Source organism: Clarias gariepinus, chromosome 19 (genome assembly GCF_024256425.1).
Source record: "Clarias gariepinus isolate MV-2021 ecotype Netherlands chromosome 19, CGAR_prim_01v2, whole genome shotgun sequence".
NCBI classification, from domain to species: Eukaryota; Metazoa; Chordata; class Actinopteri; order Siluriformes; family Clariidae; genus Clarias; species Clarias gariepinus.
In genome coordinates, this window is record NC_071118.1 from 19,314,550 (window position 1) to 19,339,543 (window position 24,994).

General features: G+C 36.8%; 1 protein-coding gene across 3 annotated transcripts in view; it reads left to right on the forward strand.

Moving 5' to 3' along the window:
* Nucleotides 1-8,099: 8,099 nt before the first annotated feature.
* Nucleotides 8,100-24,994, forward strand: part of ap3b1a (adaptor related protein complex 3 subunit beta 1a) — a 59,711-nt gene continuing 42,816 nt past the window's right edge. For 2 of the 3 annotated variants that reach the window (XM_053477975.1, XM_053477976.1), the window contains exons 1-7: nucleotides 16,396-16,536; nucleotides 17,082-17,256; nucleotides 18,832-18,907; nucleotides 19,110-19,184; nucleotides 20,067-20,162; nucleotides 20,315-20,475; nucleotides 21,808-21,874. In XM_053477975.1, the coding sequence (XP_053333950.1) occupies nucleotides 17,093-17,256; nucleotides 18,832-18,907; nucleotides 19,110-19,184; nucleotides 20,067-20,162; nucleotides 20,315-20,475; nucleotides 21,808-21,874 (639 nt within the window). In that variant the 5' untranslated portion in view covers nucleotides 16,396-16,536; nucleotides 17,082-17,092. Of the gene's footprint in view, nucleotides 8,389-16,395; nucleotides 16,537-17,081; nucleotides 17,257-18,831; nucleotides 18,908-19,109; nucleotides 19,185-20,066; nucleotides 20,163-20,314; nucleotides 20,476-21,807; nucleotides 21,875-24,994 lie in introns of those variants that run through there. The other variant, XM_053477977.1, reaches the window with a different exon arrangement.

Consider the following 24,994-nt stretch of genomic DNA (forward strand, 5'->3'; position numbering starts at 1 on the left):
ATTGTAAAATTTCTTTGCATTTCACATTATGTTTTTTGTTTTTTTTTGAAATTATGTTTTTTCTTTTTACAACATTTTTGACACAAATCAGATTCCCTACACTTCGACATTGTTAACAACTGGATTCAACTCATTAGTAAGTATGTGCCTGTGTTTAGAAGAGCAGATATGGTAAAATTGCCATGTTAGCAGAAAATTCTTGAAAAACATGAGTAAGGCACAAAAGGAAAGTGATGTCATAGGTGGAGAATGCACAGGGGTGCGAGAGAGGGAGAGTGAGAGGATGAAATACATAAATGAGAGAGAGAGATATACAGAATCAAATGCTGTATTTGTAATGTTATGTATGTGATAATTTTGCAGTAGGTGTACTGTTATTGATATTTCCCACTGTATGGGAAAAAATACACAAATAAAGGACATAAAAAGCTATTTTAACTGATGTTTTACAGCTACAGGCTTGAGTGGCTATTAGTACTGTTCCTGTCACTAGTACTGCTATAGTGAACTTCAATTATTAATAAGCTGTAATTCAGGACCAGTTGGCAACAGCCAATGTTAGTGGCTAATATTAGTGTTGTTGATTACCTCCTTTAAACCCTGATTAGTATGGTCAGTATTATATGTTTAACTAAGTATTGTGTCTTTACAGTATACAGTATGAATTGACCAAACTTTATTTAAAACAAAGGAGTAAGTCAGACTTTACTGTAAGACACAGACATTGTATATACAGTAAATAGCCATTCCATTTTAACAATTAAATACATTCAGGGATCAGTAAAGTCTTTTATCTATGTATTTATATTTAAAAAAAAAACAGCTGACAGGGGTTCGAGGTCACGGTTCATAATGAAGGGTTAGATAACTGTTTGTTTAAAACATATAAAACGCAGCACTTATTATTATATATTTTACTAATATATATTTTTTAATACAAATGTATTTACAGGATCTAGAACACAATAATCACTGATGTGATATAGTTTGATTGATATCTTTACCACTATTTATTAAATTGTCTGGCGTTAAGTTTAGAGAATTTTTTGGCTGATATTTTTGTTTTTATAGAATGAAATAATTTCCAATAGATAGATAGATAAATACTTTATTGATACTGAAGGAAATACATTTTTTATTGGCATGCATTGGTCTGTGGCTTGCTAAAGCATTAAATATAAATCTAGGATTACTTTTATTATCCCCTATAAGAGTGGAGATATATATTAATATGGCAGCACTTAGAGCTTTTCTATAGCTCAGGATGATCTCCTCTCATGCTGTTTGATACTACCATTTTAGTATGACACTATGCAGGTTCTAGTTAACGAGTAGTCTGTTTTAAGACCATTGTTTTTCAAGGACATTAATTAAAGTATAACAGAACATTAATTTAAGCACACAGTGGCCTGAAGGAGTTCTGTGGAGCCAGATGATGATTCAATCATAGGTAATAATAGGTAGATGACTTTGTGGTTCTGTGGAATAGTTAATGTGAATGTATATTTAACGCAGTAATGTGGCAACATTACTACCATTAAGACACATTAAGGTGATCTGTGGAAAAGTGACTTTTCTATATTTTTTCAGTGTTAGTATAAGATCAGGAGTGTGACCAGATATAGAAGTGGGTCTGATTTATATACTGATTAATCCCTACTGACTCTAAACTTGACATAGTGCATTGTTCTCAAAGGGTCTTCTAGATTTTTATCAAATGTATACTAAAGTCTCCAACAGTTAGTGCGTTATCAAAAGAAATGACCAGGTTTGAGATGAATTCTGCAATTCAGTAATTCAATGGACCTGTGAGTCAGACATTTAATTCAAATGGAGTTGCCAGCTTGATGCCTGAATGGGGGTAAAGGAAATTGCTCATGGGTCTAACAGTGGCATCCTGGTCTGGGACCCTGTCCCCCCATGTCCCAGCAAACACTGATCCAGTATGTCGCATTACCGACACCTACAGTACTGGTCTTCCTCACCGTCCTTTCAGTTTAAATTCTCTTTTCTAGTACCGTCGCCCTTAACAAACCCATCAGATACTTTCTTCCTTGTTCTCCCCCTAACCCCCACCCCGCCAGATGCACTGCAGACGCAAGAAATATGATGGTATATGAATGATCATCCCCATACTCATCGTCACAATTAGTGCAGTTTTTGTTTTCTTTTCTTTTTATATTTTATATAATCACTATTATTGAAATAGCCGGAAAACGTGGCCATTCTACACCATCCTCACCTACACACCAGTTATAATCGTGAAGCGCCAGTGACATCTGCTGGCACCATGCGCATGTCCTACAGACAAAAACAGCTTATACTGCAGCACTTGTGTATCATTTTAGCTGTACTCTTTACGATAAAGAAAGAAAGAAAGAAAGAAAGTAAAAAACGTACAAATATTTGCAAGTTTACGCACATAAAAAGATTGATTTCAATTTTAAAAATCTTCATAAATACTGCATTGTAGCCAGCAAGGTCACATTTTAATCAGAATATCTGGTTTCATTTTAACAAATTTGGACAGCATATGTTAATGATAAAATACATTACATAATGTTATTGCTGCAATACCTTTCAGGCCTTCTGTCCAGACATATAGATTGTAAGGAACAAATCACATATAATTGTATAATTGGTATCATTTTTATTATTATATTCTTATTTTATATTTGTAATTCTTTACAAATTTACGGAATATGGTATTATAAAGAACATTTCTTGTTTGTAAAAGTTAGTATCCAAATCAGTTTAGCGTGATCCAAGGTCTAATTTTTTAGAATTTATTTCACAATGTAGTTTAATTGTTGATTCAAAGGTTTAGCAGTTGAAACAGTGAAGACAAAGAAAGGCCATTCTCCCAGGTGAACATGTTCATCCAAATGTCCAATAATATTGGCCAACCAGTTCTACCATTTCTAATTGTCAAGGTTATATACTGATATAAACATTGGTATACTTATATGTACAGTACATGTATGTATGCAGTCCATTTTTAACTGCAGCATGATGCCCCACTTTTGATTTGTATAAAAAAAATGCAGCATGAAGTGATTCGTTTTTTCTTTTTTAAATGCTGAGGGGTTACCTGATGCCGAAACAAGTCACAGAAGAGCATAAACAAAAGCGTTGGATATCTGCAAACAAAATTTGGACCGATACTCTAAGGAAAGTGAAAGTTTCTTGAAGAGAATCATTACTGTTGACGAGACATGGATTCATCTATAAGCCTGAGACTATACTGTACATATACATATGCTTCTTACAGAGCCACTCCTTGGTTTTCCTGGCTGTGTGCTTTGGGTCATTGTCATGTTGGAAGACCCAGCCATGACCCATAATTAATGCTCTGACTGAGGGAAGGAGGTTTTTGCCCAATATGTCACAATACATGGCCCTGTTCATCCTCTTCTTAATACAGTGCAGTCGTCCTGTCCCCTGTGCAGAAAAACACCCAGAGAGCATGATGCTTCCAGTCCCATGCTTCACTGTAGGTATGGTATTATTGGGATGATACTCATCATTCTTCTTCCTCCAAACAAGGGCGAATGGAGTTAAGACCAAAAAATCCTACTTTGGTCTCATCTGACCACAGGACTTTCCCCCATGACTCCTCTGGATCATCCAGGTCCCTGGCAAACTTCAGATGGGCTGACTTAAGCAGGGGAACCTTCGGTGCGATGCAAGACGTCTTGGTGTATTACTGATAGTAGCCTTGGAAACGATGGTCCCAGCTCTCTTCATGGCATTGACTACCACCTACCGTGTAGTTCTGGGCTGATTCGTCACCATCCTTAGCATCATTGATACCCCATGACTTTATATTACTTTATGACAGCTAATAACCTCAAACAGGTGCTACTAATTTAGAATCATGAGCAGAGTGTAGCTGGACTATTTAAAAGCAAAATAACAGGTCTTTGAGGGTCAGAAATCTGGCTGATAAGCAAGTGATCAAATACTTATTTGACACAGTAATTCACAAATAAATTGTTTAAAAGTCATACAATGTGATTTCCGAATTTTTCTTATTAGATTCTGTCTTTCACAATGGAAATGCACCTATGCTGAAAATTGTAGACCCCTCCATGATTTCTAAATAAGAGAACTTGTATACAAATACTTATTGACCTCACTGTATATATATAATTTTTTATATATTTTTTAATATAATCATCTTGCTTTTCAATACACTTTGTCCTCTTTGTCAACAAGCTTTCATAATCCCTCATTAAAAATGTTTTGGGCTAAGCTGTGAACCAAAAATGCACTGCTAAATTCTTTAACATAAGTGAACCTACTGTCTATCCTTGCAGTGCTGCTTCCAGGGGACCAAACATGTAAAAGTCAGGTGCAGCAAGATCAGGACTATAGGAAGAAAGCTTTAACACCTTTAAACAAAGTGCAAAAAAAAAATGTGGTGAATGTGTGATGAAACACAGTGTTGCACTTGTACCTTTACTGTCATTTCCAAATGGACGTAAAGCCAACTTGGCTTCCTTATCCAAAAAGGTTAAAAAAACATTAGAAAATACATTACTTTCTTGTCTGATATGTACATAGCATAAAAATCAAGTAGCACCTAATTCTCTAAGCAATGTGCAACATTGATTTATGTAAAAATGCAATAATGACCCCACTGAAAGGAAATAATGTAGAAATGTAGAGGAAATCCAGGTTATAATGGGGCTATGAATATGATTGAGGAACAAGAATTGGCACAATAATTTGAATTCAGTCAAGAATTAAATAAATAAACAAATAAAATAAATAAACAGCCATGTTTGTGCATTTTCAGAAACATTGCTTTAATATAATATTATACTCAGCCCTCATTAATATAAAGAAGAGAATAATACCAGCTCTAGTGCAATGGAGCTTGAGAAGCTGTGAGCCTGCAGAGAAACTGCCCTCACGACACTGAGGAAGGCCCCCCTGCCGTCATGCGCATTCTTGCCTAAAAAAAGATTACACAAACTTCTCACCTGCAATGATTCTTCTCAAGAGCATTCATTTAAAAGTTTCTCCTGTGTCTTTAGATCACCTGTTTGCTTCTGTTGCATGGAAGCTGAACAACATGCACCTGGCCGTAGCCTTCCACATTGTAGCTAGAGTTATGCACAAGATGGCACACAGCACAAATGTTTAAAAAAAAAAGATCAATAAAGTTACAGAAAAAACAGCATCAGGGAGTCTGGAGCACCAATCTAAAGTCTCTGGACCACACTAGGAGGAAAAAAAGGGCTAGCACTGTTGAAGTTCGTTATGACATCATCTACTGCGGACCATGCTTTCCTCACTTTACAAGAGCTAACATGGTTTTTGGGAATAATGACAATGACACAAGAGCTAAAGGAGTATTCCACACAGATAATTCTCAATGTCTTTTATGGTCTAACAACTAAAAGTCAGAAAAAAAATTCAACAAAGCCACTTCATGTTCTTGAAAGTCAATAATGAGGGACAAAGCAGACAGGCCTTTCAAACCTTAGACTCACACGCTCCACCAGTCATGCAAACTGTGTTTCAGTAGTCAAATGAATGTTAGATTTTGCCAAACATGCATGAGCTTCTTAAAGTACATGTCTAGTGTTCATAGCAATGGTGGAAAGTTCTGTCTAAGAATTGGCATCTTTCTTAAAATTGATGCCAGTAAAAAAACGGAGAAAGAAAGGTGTTTTGATGAACTACATGATGTAAAAACTATTTAGAAAACTGGAAGATTCAGTTCTGAACACAATCTGGAAGAGAGGAGTTACTATTATTTAGTGTTTTATTTTGTTATGTCCCACATTACTGTACCTCTAGTAGTCATTATACCATGCTTTTTCTCCCTGTAAGTCCATATAGGAGGGCAGGCTTGTGGACAAGACTGACTCCTTACTTAAAATATTAGTAAGCTGAAGATAATGATTGAGTTTTATTTGTTGTTGTTGTTCTTTTATATTTCTATACCATACTATACTATACTATACTATACTACAGTATACTATACTATACTATACTATACTATACTATACTACAGTATACCATACTATACTATACTATACTATATTAAATCTATTTATCTATCTATCTATCTAGTCATGTTCAAAATTAGAATTCTTTTAATTTTATGTTTTTTGTGTAAAAGCATAATAAAACTCATCTGATTGTAGCTGGTCTCAGAATTAGACAAATGCAACCTCAGATGAACTACAGCATATAGGTTTTCCCCCATGCTTTTATTTATTTACCAAAAATGAAGCAAAAAAAAAAAAAAAAAAAAAACGTGGGTAATTCTAAGTTCCCATATATTTCAGTAGCTTGTAGATCCACCTTTAGTAGCACTTCCATGCTTGACAGTGGGCATGAAGTGTTTCTACTGAAATGTTGTTTGGTTTTTGCCTAACATAGTGCTGGCCAATAAGGCCAAATATCTCCACTTTGGTCTCATTTGTCCTTAGGGCATTGTTTCAAAAGCCTTGTGGTTTGTTCAGATGCAGCCTCAGTCATGCTTCTGTTTTATTTTTTAACAAAAAAGTCTATCTCTTGGCAACCTTTCAAACAAGCTTAAACTTGTTTACTCTCACTCATCTTCTATACCGCTTTATCCTGTATTCAGGGTCGCGGGGACTTGGAGCCCATCCCAGGAGGCTTAGAGCACAAGGCAGGGTACACCCTGGACAGGGTGCCAATCCATCGCAAGGCACACGCTCATACACACACTCATTCACACACTTCAGGCAATTTGGGAACGCCAGTTAGCCTAACCTGCATATCTTTGGACTGTGGGAGGAAACCGGAATACCCGGAGGAAACCGGAATACCCAGAGGAAACCCACCAAGCACTGGGAGAACATGCAAACTCCTAAACCTGTCTCCTTCTAATTGTGCTGTCATGTGACTTTAACAGCTCTTGGGTTTTTGTATTTCTTCGAACATTGCACAGTCTGACCTTAGGGTGAATCTGCTGAGACGTCCACTGTTGGGACACTGTCTTCAAATCTTTTTCACTGTAAAACTTTTAATGTACAGCCATAATTGCTTCTCTATGACCATTGTTTATGTCTTTCCCTTTTGGCATTGTGTAAAAACACACCTTAATGCTCCAGACAAGCAAACTAGCAAAACGTCTGCTTACTCAGGTCTGCAGACTTGCTGATCAATTAATTAAGGGCTGCAACTTTCCCACTTACGTAACTTCTGTGGAAGCGGTCAGGGTGTTTTTTGAAAAACAGTTATATGTTGTTGTTTGTGGCTGTAATTTTTAGAATTAAAAAAATTTAGTTCTAAAAATCATAAATATAGTTTACACTCGAGGGTAACCATGACTCCCTTCTCACCTTTTATTGCATACTGTAAAGCAATAACATCTGCCGAAACACTGGAGTGGTGTGAAAAGCGTCAGTGAGTTGCAGGAAATTGTTCCACACAGGCGGAGCCATGGTACTGTAGCACGCAGGCGGAGCCATGGTACTGTAGCACGCAGGCGCGCCCATGTGCTACCATAACCTGTAAATGTACTATGTGGTCAACATCTTCTTAACTTTGAAAACAAAACACAAAGCTGTCTGTTTCTTAAGCATTTAAAGACTACATGTATCAATTTGTCTTGTGCTAAGTGAAACTTTAACTCTTCTTATTGGGCATGGTCGATTTCTCTGATAGTGTACATGATTTGCAGTCATCAAGGAGCTGCTATGAATCCACAGGAGGCCTCTGGATCCACAGGGAGTAATGGGAAGTTATGCATTTCAGTAAGTTAGAGGGTCGTAAAATATTCAGTACCCTAATTATTTCACAAATTTCATATAATTTAATGCCCTGTTCGATCTGCATTGCCCATGGTTCAATTTACTAGTGGATGTACTGTACAGTAGGTGGCTGTGTAGGCCAGTGGGCGGAGACCCACTGGTTATATACCACACTAAAGGACAATAAAATGCTGAAAAAAACGTCATGTTTGTATAAAAAAAAATCACGCACATTTTGTGGTCTATTAATTGATCTAAAGTGATTTTTGAATTGTCGACTTGCTATGAAAACGGCCGGTCAGGTGCCACCATTAGAGGCGTCACGCGCCTGTCATGTGACTTAAACTTCTGCAACTCACACATCCGGTTGTGTGTGGAAGTAGGCACAGTCAACGCTTTAAACTCCGAGAACGGGATTTTCACTCCAATCTTTTAAATCGACTTTATAAAATAAGTAGAACTAAAACCAAGTTTGCTCATTTTGTACCCTCACGCTTCCAAACTGCTTATAACTATAAAGGTAAATGTTAGGGATGTCGGCGAACAGTTTGTCGTACAATGACCAAGGAGGAGCGGAGACAGGCGTGGAAGTTGGTCAGGAGACCACACCGACCACTAGTTTTGGTCTCTTTACAAGCGACTTTAAAAAGTAAGCAAACAAACTTTATTTCATTATGTATATATATATATATATGTATGTATTTATGTATGTGCGTACGCGTGTGTGCGCGGGCGCGCGCGCAGCAGTAGTTTTCAGTTCGTGCCGCGTAGACGCTGCTGATGCGCATGCGCGGAAGGGATGGCAACTTACTGTTCGAGAGGGTGCGTTACAGAGAACGGTTGTGATGTTCTTTCACATCTATTAGCGGTTTATATAGGGGGTCAGATAAAATTATCTTAAATAATCCCCTGCAGTGTAGCTACAGGGTATCTATGAGGACTTTTCTTAGGCTATGGTAGAGAGAGGATTGTGATGTTTATGGTTCCAATTGCAGTGGGGAGAAAAATAAAACCCTTAAGGCAAAATGTCTTATAACCACAGTAATTGCAGTGGAGACAAGAAGGATTACTTGTCCAGAGTGATGCATCTGGTAAATAGGTACTGGTAATACCCGGTGCATTATGGCAGAAGAATTCTATATTTAAAGCATAAACTGGATAACATTGTTGTCCCAGTCGGGTCATGCATTCCATTGGACCTCTGAAGGTATCCTTTGGTATTTAGCACCAAGCTGTCAGCAGGAGATCTTTTAAGTCTTGTAAGTTGTGAAATGGGTCCTCTTTGGCCTGGACTTTACCTGCATGTCCTATAGATGCTTGAGTGGATTGAGATCTGGATAATTTAGAGGCCAAGTCAAGTCAACACCTCAAACTTGTTGTGTTCCTCAAACCATTTGTGAGCATTTTTTGCAGTCTGACTGAGTGTATTATCCTGCTAAAAAAAGGCCCCTACTATCAGGGAACACTATTTCCATGAGGAGGGGGACTTAGTCAAAAGCAGTGTTAATGTAAATGGTTCATGTCAAAGTAACATCCACGTGAATGACAGGACTAAATGTTTATCAGCACAACATTGCCCAAAGCATCACTCTGCCTCTGCCACCCTGCCTCTGAAGGCGCTTTTCTTGGACAAATTTTGGTTGGTCTTGACTGCAGAAGACTGGGAACACGTCACAAAAGGTGCAGTTTTAGAGTTGAAATGACCCAGTAATCTAGCCATCACAGTCCTACCTTTGTCAAAGGTGCTCACATTATGCTTGTTGTTGTTTGTTGTTGTTGTCAGTGGTCATAATGTTAAGGCTGATCAGTGTATGGAAACACTATATGGTTATGCGTAACTTCAGGGCGCTGAGACGCTATGTTGTCCATGCCAATCAAGCTTCAGGCCATGCTTATTGATAAAAAAAAAAAAATAATAATTACAGTATCTGGAAAATATGTAAGGAAATGTCGTTATGTTTCTGGAGGTTTTATAAAGTGCTGCAGGGTCGTATATAAATGACCAATGAACGTCTAAACAAAACTTTACTTTATTGCACTTATTTCATATTATATAGGGTGATAACCTATATAATCCTTTAATTAACCACTTAATTCTTGCCAATATCATAGCTCAATTTAGGAACATTTATTTTTCTTTTGGCACTGTGATTTTAAAATGAATTCAGCTGCACTTAAATGTACTGGTTAATTTATTTCAAGCGGCTATATTTCTTGCAGAAATATTATAAAGTATTAGGAACTACTAAAAGTATTCAAATATACATTGTGTTGATTGTATAAATGTGTTTCACAAAGGGATGTTTATTACCTATCAATCTTCTGCTCCACTGCTCCAGTAGGTGGCAGGAACCACCAGCTGCCTCAAAAACCTTAAAAGATGAATATTAAGATGATGCATGCAGGTTGGATTTTTTTTTTACAAAAGCTGTGCTATTTTTTTTTTTTTTTTTAAGTTTTTCATCCAGCTTGGACCATTTAACTTTTGCAAGTATACCTAATTGATGAAAATAAATTCTAAACTGACCTAATGATTTAGGTAATTAAAATGTCCAAATAAAATCATTCATTTGCATTATTGTTTGAATTGCATAATTGATAAAATCTAGTACACATGCATATTTATAAATATGTTCATTCATTAGTTCGTGCTAATCTGCATATTTTTGGACAGTGGGAGGGAACTTGGAAAACCCAGAGGAAGGCCATGTAAACACAGGGAGAATATGTGAAGCTCAGATAGTAACCCCAGCAAGTAAAAAAAAAAAAAAAAAAAAAGCTCAAGCAATGCATAAAGCATTTGATGCTGTTTAATACAGATAAGAATAAATGTCAGAAATGCTTTTTTTTTGTGCATGACTTTGTTTACAATTGATCAAAGCTGCTGTTTATTATTCCTAGGGTGAAACAGAGCGTCTTTTATTTTTGGCTCAGAGAATTTTTCTCCATTTTTTAATGTTTACTGTAATATTTGATTTGAGTCATGCAGCTCTGCCCTCTAGTGAATCACTTACAAGCATAAAGGCAGACTCCTACAAGAGTGTCCTGATCCTACATGCGTGACTGATCATTATAAGAAGTAGATTTCTTTACTAACAGTGCAAGAGTACTTTTTTTTTTTTTTAAGCTACAACTTTTTATACAGAATAATATTTATTTCACTTTAAGCAGTATGTTATTTCATTCACATGTTTATTATTATTTTTTTTATTTTTTTTTTAAAGGATGTTACTTTATATCTCTCTTATTTACTCATCGTCTATACTGCTTTATCCTGTATTAAACATCACTGGTGGCCTGGAGCCTATCACAGAAGACTTGTGACTTGTGGCAGGGTACACCCTGGTCAGGGTGCCAATCCATCACAGGCCACATACACGTGTACACACACACTATAGGCAATTTGGAAATGCCAGTTAGCCTAATTTGCAGGTCTTCGCACTGCGGGAGAAAACTGGAGTACCGGGATGAAAACCCACAAAGCACAGGGAGAATATGCAAACTCCATGCACACCGGGAATCCAGTCCGGATCCTGGAGGTGCAAGGCGGCAGTGCTAACCACTGCACCACCATGCAGGCCATTATTTTTGTGTTTTATTTATTTATGTTTATGTTTTCTGTAATAATATTTTGCCTGAATAAACTGGGGTAGTTAATAAATTAATGTGGTAGCCATATGAAACCAGAAGGATAAATTATACAGTATGAATCAGGAGGTTGTAATTTAATGTGACAAACATTTAAGCATTATAGTTGATTAAATAAATCCTGAATTATACAGGATTTACAGGATATACAACAATAATGAGATTGCATTAAACGATACAAATATTTTGTGCAGTCCTATTGTTCTTTTGCTTTTAAGGTTGAAAGGCCAGTAGGGAGCAGCAAGAGATAAGTATAGTTAATGTCACTCATTGCCCTACATCAGGGCTTAGATTTTCTGATGCTGTGTTGCGTTTACATAGTGTTAACTGTTGGCACCTAGCAGACAATAAACCCATGGAAATCCTTGTGTGTTTAAAAAAATATATAAAATAAGTGTAGTATGTGAGACACCCCGGGTTTTAAGAGTCTTAGTGTTGAATGATCTCTTGTTTCATGCTGCCTAGTTGGATATGTATGATTTGGTTGAGGAGAATAAATGCTGTGGTGTGCAGTGAAGATTTGGAGATGTAGAAATAGAAAATGGTAGCACTGTGCTGATGTTGTTAGCTGTGATAGGTCTGGGATTTGAGTTGAGTTTATAAGGTATGAAGTGTAACAAGAGTTAGTGTTTTGTGTGTATTTAGCAGTATTGTGTAACATAACCTATGTAAACGGATTCAAGGGTATATTGGTCAAAAAAAGCATTTGAAATCGTATGTGGGTAATGCCATGTCAGTGCACTTAGAGCAGTTGCTATATAGAGCTCTCCTATTATTTTGTGCAGAATTAAGCAGACCATAACAGCACAAGCTAACTCTTTGGCATTGCACTGTGGATAAAAAATTCACAAATTTAAATCCCAGCACATCTAAACTGCCACTGCTTATCTCCTAAGCGAGGGCCTTAACATTCAACAATTTATAAAACGCAAGAGCATTAAACTTAGATTGAACCTCTTTTTGATTGCTTTCCATCATGAAGTTAAATGGTCTTCTTGCAGTTTCTTTTGAAGATAACTTTGCTACACATTATCATTACTTTCTGTAGAGTCATTTGTCAAATATTGACTTACAATAAAAAGAGCAAAATAAGTAATGGTTACAATTATTACGAATAGAAAAGGTGATAATTTTTAGTACATTCATGATTATTATTTATTAATTGATGTGTTTTTTTTTTTTTTTTACTTGTTTATTAATTTAATAAAAGATTTAATTTCAGCCTATTAGTTTGGTATTTAAAATTTGCTAGCTGACTTAACAATCCTGTAAAATCCATGCATCTTAATATAAATGCCAGTGATTGTATTTACTTTAAAATTGAGTATAAGAATTGCACTGGTTTTAGGTAGAATAAGGCCTATAACAGAAAGGTGGCAGCGAATGTATAGCTGTATTGGGAATGAATGTTTAGATGTGCATTTCAATTTTTTGTGCAACATACATTAAGGCTGAAGTAGTTGTATAGCAGGCAATAAATATTCCTAAATAAGCCAGTCAGCGAGATAATTTACTGTGTATACGTAGAGTATGCAGAAAACACAGACTTGACGGCAGTGCATCTACAAACTTCCACAACCCTGCCTGAATGGTCTATGGGAAAGGGATCAAAAATTTTCTCTCTTTGTTGTTGTTCAGGAATTAGAAACATTTTCTGATTGTAACAGATTCCATTGTTCAGATAATTGAGGTCCACCGGTTTTCAGGCTTCTGTCCAAGACCACTTGCTGTAGATAGACTACAGGTCACAGAGCTCAGTGCACTCTCTGGAGAGCCTGCTTATGTTGGTGTTCCAAAACCAGGTTGTAATGCGTTTCATAAGGACATTCTTGATGATGCAGGTGTAATAGATCCCTATTACCTTAGAGGACAGTTTAAAGTCTTTTAAACATCTTTGTTGTAAAAATGCTTGTAAAGACCCTACTTCCTTCTGGAAGCAGTGCCAGGCATTTACTGCAGCTGTTGTTTTGCTTCTGTAAAGTGAAATACATGTAAGTACTGCATATGTTAAGAATTGTAAATTAGCATGATTATAAAAAGGTTTATCAGGCACAGTAGCAAGAGGATGATTAAGCTTTTGTGCACACGCAAAAATTTTAGGTTATTTATTTATTGCACAAAACTTGATTGGTAATTTCCATAACTGTACTACAGAGCAATGTTAATTTGGAAAGGCCCTTTATTTCAAAGGCACCTTCTATTTTACATGGCTATGCAACTACAAGGCCTGGGCGGTAAAACGATAACGATATGTATTGCGACAGACACGTGATCGATATCGATAAAAAATGTGTTCGATAAAACGTTTTATTTTTTATTTTTTTGTAAAGTAAACAAAGGTTGCGTAGCTAGTTTGGTTGCATTAACAAAAGCACTCGCTCTCTGGTAAACTAGAAACATAGTGAGTGATGCGCTAACAGCCAATCATGTAACAGTATCACGTTTGGTTGCGCCATATTGTTGTCTCTTGCTGGTCTTCTGGATTCCTCTTCATAAGCAGAAAATGAGTGCCGCAGCGAGCGAGGAAATTGTAAATAGAAAAGGAAAAGTTAGCTCGCCAGTATGGCAGTTTTTTTTTACTGTAGTCAGACCAATGTCGTCTGCAAATTATGCAAGATCGTCGTCCCCGCCAAGACTGGTAATACCACGAACTTGGTGTACCACCCCTCACCCTTTGGAGCACAGCCGATTTTAACCAACAACGTTTGTAGCTGCAGCACCGCACAAGCAACAGACCACCATGAAGAGGTACTCTGCATCAGTGCCTTATGACAAAAAATCTAAACGGTACAAAGATATAATGGAGGCAGTGGCATATGATATAGCCAAAGACATGCTTCCGCTTAGCACTGTCAAAAAGCCAGGTTATAAAAAGCTTATACACGTACTTGACCAACGCTATGTTCTTCCTGGCCGAAAGTAGACTTTTTTTTTTTTTTTTAATTACAGATGTATCTCATCTCAATATCTGTTTATATTTAACACTTTGCACTATTTTATTACACTTTATTAAGCATTTCTTACATTTTCTTTCATTTTGCACCTTAAATGTTAAGAGATAATTAAGTGTTCATTGTGATTTTATTTTTCCATGGTTGTTGACATTTCTGTCTTAATAACTGAGGGGTTTATGATCTTAGGAAGGTTAAGTTTAAAATAAAAATGTTTAAATATAATATACTTTTCTCCTGGTCCTTATTTTAAATGGGTCATAAAAAATATCAATATATATATAATTATCGATATCGATGGATATGAAACACTGATATCGTGATACAGTTTTCAGCTTTATCGCCCAGCCCTAACAACTACAGTATATTAAGGGCCAATATGTATTGTACTATTAGTGTGCTATGGAGTAGTGCTGAGGTGGAGATGCCACTCCCTATATTCAGTAATTGTATTTTTCTAATTTTCTTAGGGGATTTATACAATCACCACCAAATTGGGTCAGTGTGATCTCAATACATTGAGGATGCAAAATTGCTTTTTTGTTATCTCAAATCACATTGAGTGACATCACATTGTTCGAACTAATGCCCTGTCTTGTAGACATGGTTGGGTGTCTTTTGGCATGGCGGCTAGCCATTCCTGTACTTTATCAACTTTCCTGTTATCAGGGAAATGCTGGCAGAAAAAGGAAGCTATTCTTAATTAGGGCTGTGTATTGGCAAGGGCCTCACGATACGATACGTATCACGATACACGGGTCACGATACGATAAATCACGATATATTGCGATACAATACATATTGTGATATATTGCAATAGTTTGTACTAGTATGTGTACTCCCTGGTATCGTATTGAAACCGAAGTGCAGCCACACGTCAGCCCTAAAAGCTGGAGGCGTTTTTATATTTTCCGCCATGCTCACTCATGTCTTGCTTACTTACTTGTTCTGATACCGTACTGCTTAGTGTTTTGTTGATAGCGAGTTAGCGACATCTATTGGAGCGGAGGAGGAGTTTTTTTGGCACAACTTGTATCGATAGTTGAGGTTTGACTATCGATACACTATCGTAAAAAAAATTATCGCGATAGTTTGATGTATCGATATTTTTGCACAGCCCTATTCTTAATCTAGGTCAGCTTTATTTGACAAGCGCTAAAGAAGGCGAGACTGAAGAAAGAATTCGGTCAAAACAAGGACAACTGAAAGAAGCTGTTGTACAAAGTTTACAAAGAGCATCGCAAAGAGGAATGCAGGAGTCAGGTGATGGCAGTGGGTCACTCAATTGATTTTATAATGTGAAATTTAATTTAGTCATTTTGTTTTAGACATTCAGAATGGTCTTCATTGTGTTTGTATACAATCAAAAACAGTGAGGGTGAAAAAACATTTTCTCTTTTGTCCTTTTTTTTTTTGTATTGGCTAGGGTTTAAACAGGACAATTAATTTTTTCCCCCTAATGTGACCTCGTATAAAAAGATACTGTCCTCTGGCTTGTTTCTTTTCGCTTCTGTTTTATGGTGCGTGGCAATAGCTTCTTTACTTAGACACTGTCATCTGAGGGGTATTTCAGGTGAATCGGACACAGTCTGGGGGAGCTCTGAGACCTGTGTTAGCTTGTTAATCTTTATACTTTTTGCTTACTCAAAGGTAAATATCCAAATGAAATCAAAAAATTTTATTGATGAATCCTTTCATTTATTTTTTAAAATCAGATTAAAATGTTTTTGAGCTAAAAGTAAATAAATGAATTAATAAATAAATTATAATAATCCTGTTCCAATGTTTTTGGACACATAACCACCTTCTCATTAGTTGACATCAGAGAGAAGCTCTCATTACTGTATATGGACTGTATATGGTGGTTGGTAATCTGATGCCAGATTTGTTCAGTACATAGACCATTGTGTTGGAGAGGAAGGTGTCGTGCCAGCTCTTGGTGTTTATCCAGGCTTGATAAGAGACCCGGGCTTCCTGTTAAGGGGAGGAGAAAGTGACCAGTCTAACAGAGCAGTTACTGTTGTATTAAAAAGAAAATCCATGTTTTTTAGCAGCACATAGCTGTAACATTTGGTTTGTTTTTCTTCTGGATTCTATTATTTTTGGTTCTTTAGTTGGATGCTAACTCCAGGCTGGTAGGTTGTGTTAAATGGAAGAAAGAGCAGAGTAACCGCAAATCTGGTCATTTTTTGCACATGGTCAGTAAAAGTTTTTGAAAATTCTATTTGGACCTGTACTGCAGGCCCTAAAAGAAGTACTGTTTGTTAAGGATTTTGGTTTGAGTGTTAACATGTTGTGGTGTTTTCACAGCATCATAGGAATCTGAGCAATTGAGACTCAATAAGTGGAGTGCCTATTTATATTGTTTCTTGTCCATGTTATGATAAGAGCAGCAGACACTGCATGGCTTTGAGAGAAGTACATACATGCACACTTTCTGTAGAGAATGTTTGTGACTTGATGATGAATTACCAAGAATAGCTTGGTTGGAATAAAAAAAAAAAAGTTTTATTTCTTTGTTACAAGGGAATTTAATTATTATAATTTTTTTTGTCTTCACCGAACCTTAAAAGCTTTCATCTGAAATGAACTCGGCAGTGGATTGGTTCATTGTTTACAGTATTCTTCTGTCTCGTCAATATCTCTGGCTGAAATAGAAAGCGAAATGTTTGTGAAGTTTTAAATAGACTAAAGCATTAGGCTTTAAAACTGGACTTTTTCTCTGCATGGTGTATCCTTAAAGTTATCTACAAGATGAACAGTGGCTTGTCAGGACTCTACTCTGAAGCACAGTGTGTCGTGCGTAAGGTGCTGGTTTCTGCAGAGAATTTGCAGCTCACAGTGAGATCGGACTTAACTCTTGAGGAATATGCTCTCCACAGTCATCACAACGGCTGCAAGTTGGGAAACAATACAGGGTATAAAATCTCTCAATGCATTTGTGCACTCTTAGACTGCTCGTTCATAGTTTATTTCTAATGCTTTCAAATAGCATTACATATTAGAATATAACAGATTCTAGTACTGTTATTTGATTTGGTTTCTTAAGCTTTCTTTAGGATTTTGTAGGAAAACAATAAAAAAAATCTTGTAGAATCAGTATTGTTTAATACAGCTTATAATAAAACATGAGACTAGGCAGAACAATGCATTTTTTAATTATTTTTTTTTTTACTTCCTTTGGAAACAGCACCTCTATTTGCACAAAAGAAAGTTACACTGCCCAGCGATAAGTGAAGTTTTAGTCTTTATGGTGGTTAAAATGTTCACTGGACTTTTGATCATGGCTTGCATTAAGTCATAAAAAAAAAAAAAAACGTCACAGGAGTTGAGGAACTAACCTGTGGGAAAACCATCCTAAAACTATGTAAGGAGATTGTTAACAAAAGCAAGACTTGTATATTGTCTGCCATCATTTATTTATTTCCTTTTTTTATATATACAATTGTGGTTAGAAGTTTATATACGCTCCTCATGAACAAAAATTTCATGCCAGTATTGGATTTTAAATTATTTGTTAAAACTTTTCTTTTTCTGCTAAGCATAGTGGTGGAAGTATCAAACTTTGGGGCACTTTACTCAATGCACCAGCAGGTCAACTGGCCGAAAAAGTGTATGGACTAATGATAAGGGAGGACTAGCTCAGAATTCATCACCGTAATCACAAATTGTCAGCTGGATTAACAAAATCAAGTGTTCCAACTTGACAATGGCCCACAAGTACACATCAGTGCTGGCTGAAATGGATAAAGACAGCTAATGCTCAACCTTTCCACCCTATCATTGGACTGTATTATTGAATGTTTATAATTCTGCCAAGTTGAGTGGTCAAATATCCAAACAGAATCCTGCCAACAAATTGTTTTTGGCTGCTCCCATCTGTCAAAGGTGAAAAATACTTAGGGACATTCAACCAAATATTAGTTGAGAACCTCAATAAAGGATAAAGCGGTATAAATGATGAGTGAGTTTTCTTTTTCCTCTAATTAATATTATTGATGGTGTTGTCCCTTCTTTTGCTGTCTGCAAAGCCTCTTACGGCTGCGGCATGTCATGTTAACTGTCTAATAGCACTGGGGTATTCTGGGAAGTAGCCTGCATCTCTGAACTCGCATTTAGCAATCAGACACACACAAAGGGGTGAAGGAAAAGGCTGGGAGAGTATGCACTGGGGCTAAATGAATCTAATCTAATATCAGTCTTATTTTTTTCCGGCTAAATGGAATGTACATTTGGGCCATAATAAAAGGATGGCACTGTGTGAATTTTGTGTTTGACTGTTTAGCCTGTCTACTGTCCTGCAGTATGCAGTCTGCTCAACTAAATTTAAGCCTGAAACAAATCAGCCATGTCTAATAAATCAGGGTTGGGTGAATTACTGTGAAATTAATCTTTTTCTTTTATTTAAGTTCTGTGAGTGTGAGAGAGAGAGAGAGAGCGTGCACATTTGCTGTGTTTGTGTATTTTAATACAAACTATTGAATCTGTTGCAGGAATGAGGACCTGAAGGAGATGCTAGAGAGCAGCAAGGAGTCTCTCAAACTGGAGGCCATGAAGAGGGTGGTGGGGGTAAGTGTGTTTTGTATGTAATGTGAGAAATAATCAAGCATGGTGGTAAGTGACAGTATGTAGCCTGACCAAGTGGTTTATTTCAGTGGCAACAAGCTGTTATTACATTAAATGGTTTATTTACCACACATTTGCAATCAGTTGAAGCAGATTACATCTGATACAGTCTTTGTGCCTCAAGATGGTGCATTTTGTTTTTCAGCTGATAGCAAAAGGTAAAAATGCATCAGAACTGTTCCCTGCTGTAGTGAAAAATGTTGCAAGCAAGAATCTTGAGGTAAGAGCAGCAAAACCTAAATATCTTTTATATATCTTTGTTTTGTGAATATGTCAAATATCGTAAACTGTTATCTTTACTCATAGGTATACATTTAATAATCGGAAAGGGAAAACCCAGAAAGAAAGAAAATAAGACATATAGAAGGTTGTTGAGGTTGTTTAGTCACTGTAAATCAAAACTGGGTTGGGAGAATGGTTGACATTCTCGTTCAGTTTCTTGTCTTTTCTTGGCTGGCTGTTTATCAAGCTCTACTCTGTTCTGCGCTGATCAGTGGAGCTGCTGTGTTCGGGCATCTGTACACATACACATGCATGTGTTTAGAAATGCATACATACATTAAGCACTTATTTATGCACGCTAGGAAAGTTGCACATGGAGACATGCATTAAGGGGACCTGATTCTCTCCCTGACCTGTTTATATGTAGGCACGTTTTATTCCCCTGCACACATACTCCGTATTCAACACAAAATTAAACATTGAAGAAACATAAGCGACGACTTTTCAGCAGAAGCAAAACTATTTCCGTATACTGTAAAACTGCACAAATTGTACCTGAGAGTAAAAGCTCCTTAAAGTGTTGTCACACCAAATACTGAATTTGTTCCTTTAATTGCTGTTTATTGGACGTTATAGGGTTTTTTTTCCTTCTGGTCTACAGCATTTATTTGCATGCACTTAAGACTTTTTTTGCACAATCCTGTACATCTGTACAATATGTGTGTGGTGGGAGAATTAAATCTGTATTACTGCTGGTTTACCCCGGGGTTTCAGGTGGATGAGGATAAGACTTTTCCAGGAGTAGAAGATGGAATAAGTATAGTGAGAGGCCACTTAGCTCATTGGCTAACACTTAACAGCTTGAATCTGTGTCTTTCAGCTGAAGAAGCTAGTTTATGTGTACTTAGTCCGGTATGCAGAGGAACAGCAGGATCTTGCCCTCTTGTCAATCAGTACCTTTCAGCGTGCTCTCAAGGTAAATCTCTGATTTTTTATTTTTATTTTTTTCACCCATATTCCCAGCATGCTTTAAGATTAAGCAAAGCTGGCTTGTTTTGCAAATTAGTTAGATTTGCAATTTTATTTACCTAAAGAAACTGTGTGTGGGTTGTGTGTTTTTTTTTTAAGGATCCAAACCAGCTGATTAGGGCCAGCGCCTTACGGGTTCTCTCCAGTATTCGTGTACCAATCATTGTGCCCATTATGATGTTGGCCATCAAAGAGGCTGCCGCTGACCTTTCACCTTATGTCAGGAAAACAGCTGCTCATGCCATACAGAAGCTGTACAGGTACCCACAGACAAAGAGATGTGCATATAGCATTTAGTAGTGTATAGCTGCAGTCCTGCAGGGCAATGATTTAAAGCTTCTGATTGACCAAAATAAAAATATGTAAAAATCAAAAGGCAACATTGGAGTATGCTACTTGCAATACAACAATTAGCTGTTTTAACTTAAGTTTATCATAATCTTTTTAATGATTTAATCATTTAAATCCCTGATTTATTCCCTTAAATTACTAAAAATTGACAAGGCAAAATTTTAGTATTGTGGATTGTGTTACGTAGCAGGAGGCAAGTAACGCATGTTCTCATTTTAAGTAGTATGCTTAAACAGTCAAGACACTAATGCTGGTATGTGATTTGGGTGGTATGTAATTGAATCAAATTTTTATCTACATAACATTTATTCATGTTTTTGGTGGGCTAAATAACAAAGAAATAATATTTTTCACACAATGCCCAGGCAAGTTTGTACCGCTTTGCTTTTCTTAATAAATTAAATCGTCATTTAAAAACTGCCTTTTGTATTTACTCAGGTCATCTTTGTGCAATGTGAAAATTGGATTCCAATCTGAATCATTCAAGTGTGACAAATATGCAAAAAAAAAAAAAAAAACGGAATACTTTTTCACAGTTTCACAATTTCTTAACAACAAACCAAATTTGAGTTTTGTTTACCCATTTTTCTGGTTACCCTTAACTAAAATTGTAAGCAAATGTCTTTTGACAGATTATTTTGCTCGTTTTGCGGATTTATTTGAAAGAAACAAAATAATCTGCTAATAGAACAAGACATTTTTACTTACAATTTTAGTAAAGGTTAACTAGAAATAAATCTTGTTTTTGGTTTTGAGGTGATATTTAAAAAAAAAAAGTAGATAAATTTAACTAGATTCAATATAATTTCATTTACTAAGAAGTAATTTTTCACAGGGTGAATGGCTCTGAGGATCTCATTATCTGCAGGCAATATCCATGTAAAGTGCTTTGAGAATAAAATTTATGTGAGCGTAACATTTACTATTGTGCTGCATTATTTAAGTACAAACACAACAAGCACTCACTGCATCAAGATCATATTTTGAAGTATGTTTGTCTCATTGTACCTTTAAACAAAGCACATTTGTAGTCACTAATGCTAACAATTTCTACTTTTTTTGTTCTCTGCTCAAACATTTGCTCATGCTTTCACCATTTCTGTCTGTAAATACATATTGCTTGGGTTTTCTATCAAGCTGGTTATATTTACAATTGTAGTGATTTTTTTTTTTATTCTTTAATTGTTATTTGCCTTTTAAATCTTATTTCTTTTGATCGCTTTTGCTCTTGTACTTTACAGTCTGGATCCTGATCAGAAAGAGCACCTGATTGAAGTGATTGAAAAGCTGCTAACAGATAAAAGCACGGTCAGTTTGGAACCTTATCTTCAGTCACTTGAAACAAAAATGTAATTTAATATTGGCATTTAGTATGTGCGTGGTAACCGTGTGTGTGATGGCACAGCTACAAAGCAAAATGTGAAAATAGGAGTGTTTCATAATAATTCACAGAAAAGCTGAAGATTTTGTAATGTAAGGCAACCGATAACTTAAAGATTATTTATCTTTAAATAATCTTTAATCTTATATTAAAAATCCAAGATGCACTGTGGACGTCATCACAAAGAAACCCGCAATAACTAATGAAATGACTGTTTGCACTTTGCTGTCACATGGAACGGTGGAACTAATACCAGTGCAATTTGTCAGTCCAGAGCTTTGTACAATTTGTACAATTTGTATAATGGTAGTGATTTGTTGCCAAAATAGTTGAAGTGTGCACTGGGCTTTACTGCATTTTCTTTTGAACATGCAAGCAACAGCTTTTGTATTTTACTAACAGGTTTTACAATATCATACAACATGTACAATCTACTGTCAATAAAAATCAAATGTGAATATATTTTGTAATACTTGGGGAACTTAGACATGACCTCTTGGACAGAGGTGTGTGTTGCATATACAAGTGGCATTCATGGAAAGCCGTTTGGTTGTGCACAATACCAACACAGTTATGAGAGTAAAAAGACCTTTCTCAATAAATCCCCTGCTAAACTGAAAGCACTTATCCCAGCGTTTCACCAGTGCTTGGATACCATAAAGGTAGAAAGATTACTCATTAAGCCAAAGCCATGATTGGACAGCCTACTTCACATCTGAATTGCTGCCCTCCCAGGAACTCCTTTAATTGCCCAAACATGGAAATGTGTAATGTGCAAGTGGTATTTGTGAATGATTATGTGACTGTCAAGATGTTCTAACCCCATGAATGTTCATGGGATTGAGTGCAGTGGGCTCCAAGCCACCTCTCATGCACTGTATGCTGTAAGACATGACAAACGATATCTTGGTCAAGAATATTTGACCTGAGGATCGGGTGACTAATGTTTTAAATAATACCACGGTGCAAATACTGGGCCCAACAAAGACTGCTTTGTAGATTCTTCTTTTGTGGGATGCTGCATGGTCTTTTGGTTTACAGTTTTTATGTCCTTTGACAGAAATCACAGGTTTAACCACAGAGTCACACCAGACTCATCAGGTGTCATGAAAGGCAAAACAAAGCATTTAGATCTCCTATTTTGCTGACATGATTACTAGCAGCAAGGCAATTTTCTCTAAAAAAAAGTAAATTAAAAAGAAACAAGAAGAAAAAAAAAAACTATTTCAGAATTGCATCTTTCATAGTCACCTAATGAGGGGCGTTAAAGAAACTATGGTACAGTAGTGGAGACATTTTGGCCTTTTGAGATAGGTTACAAGTAGTTTAGAACTTGTAAAACTTTATTTGCTTAAACTAACAGCCTAGATACCTGGCTTTTTGAGCACAGGTAAACTTGCAACTGTTAGTAGCTTCTTCCCCAACCACAATGGAAAAACATGCTAGCAGTAGTTAAAGCTTAGTGGGTCTCTCTACTAAATGTATAAAAGTGTCTGTACTAAATATTTAAGTGGTCTTTACTAACCCTAGGGCCTGTTAATCCACTTGTTAAAACAAGTTGTTGTATAACCTTTAGTATTATGGCTTCTCTAGCTTTCATCATCCAATATTGGGATCATCATATTCATATAATTAAAATTTGTAGAAGGAAACATATAAAAGATATATTTTAGAAAATAATGCTTGACTCATCTACAAAAAACCTTTTTAAAATTAGTATTTTTGGTATAGCTAGGGCAGAAAGATCATTTGGGTATGCAGACTTAAACATGTAATATTGCACTCTGTGGTTATGCATTGTTGTGTACTACAGTGGTTAATCAATCGGAATGTAGGTCCTACCGTCGCCGCGCTCGGCGGTACCGTTTCGCTTTGTGCGTTTGCTGGCTTTTACCGTTGAGTGGCGCTATATAACTACAGGCTGACGCCTCATGCCTTAGTTCATTCTCTGCTGGATTAATGAGACACAGAGTTTTAGAACTGCACGTAGTAGCAGATAAAATCAAGTAAAACATTGTAGTTAAACAAATTTATAATCACAGAACTAAAATGACGATACAAATGTAGAATTTAAATTAAATTAAATCTTATTAGGATCAAATTTAAACAAAATAAATGTTAACACAGTGAGCCTTTAAATTTTATCACGTGTAATTAGAAAAGACGCGTGTAGGGTTTTGTGTCGTCTTATATCTTGTGTTCTTTAAATTTATAGTAGATTTATTAACTAAAATAAATGACCATAAAAATTATAACATTGTCAGGACGTTCTACTGCGTCAGCTGATGTTGGTCATTCAGCCCCGCTTGTGTTTGTGCGTTATTATAAGAATGAAATGCAGTAGACTGTTATGATCTGTAACGGATTCGACCCATGTTGCACGGGCGGCACCATAAAGCACGGACACGAGGCGAGGTCTTACGGGAAAAGGGTAATTTATTTAGGCAAAATGAGGAAGGAAAGTGTTGAGGGAGGAAGAATGGAAAGAAAGGGATAAAGGTTGTGCATGTGCAGTTCCGGGGGCTGTGCCACACTGGCATGCGGGCACACAGCTGATGCTAAGTGTTGGTTTGAGTGGCAGAACTGAGCACGCGGAGGCAGCGCTCCTGCACGCTCCCTCGTGACGGCGCTTCTCCCACTGTCGATGGCCGGCGCGAGTTCTCGCTGACGCAAAAACCTAACCACACTTTTCCTCTTCGGCAGCGGGGCTGCGAGGGCGGGCACGGTGCGGGAGTGAAGATGCCGCGGGAGCTCGCGCAGCTCTTTCTCGCGCTGTCCTCAGCGCGGAGATCAAAGGGCGGAATTCTAGTGTCCTTGTTTAAAAGCCCTGGGCCGCGTCACATCTCCCCACTGACATGCTTTTTTTTTTTTTTTTTATATATATATATATATATATTCTCCATTACATCACGTACTTCCCAGACCTCAGACAAACCTCCGCGCCTTGCTTTTATAATGCGGAGCAAGCCCAAGATCATATTAACGTTAATTATCGCCAGCTGGCACGAATAGGCGGCTCCGTCCCCTTTGCTGCCTATTCAGGGAGC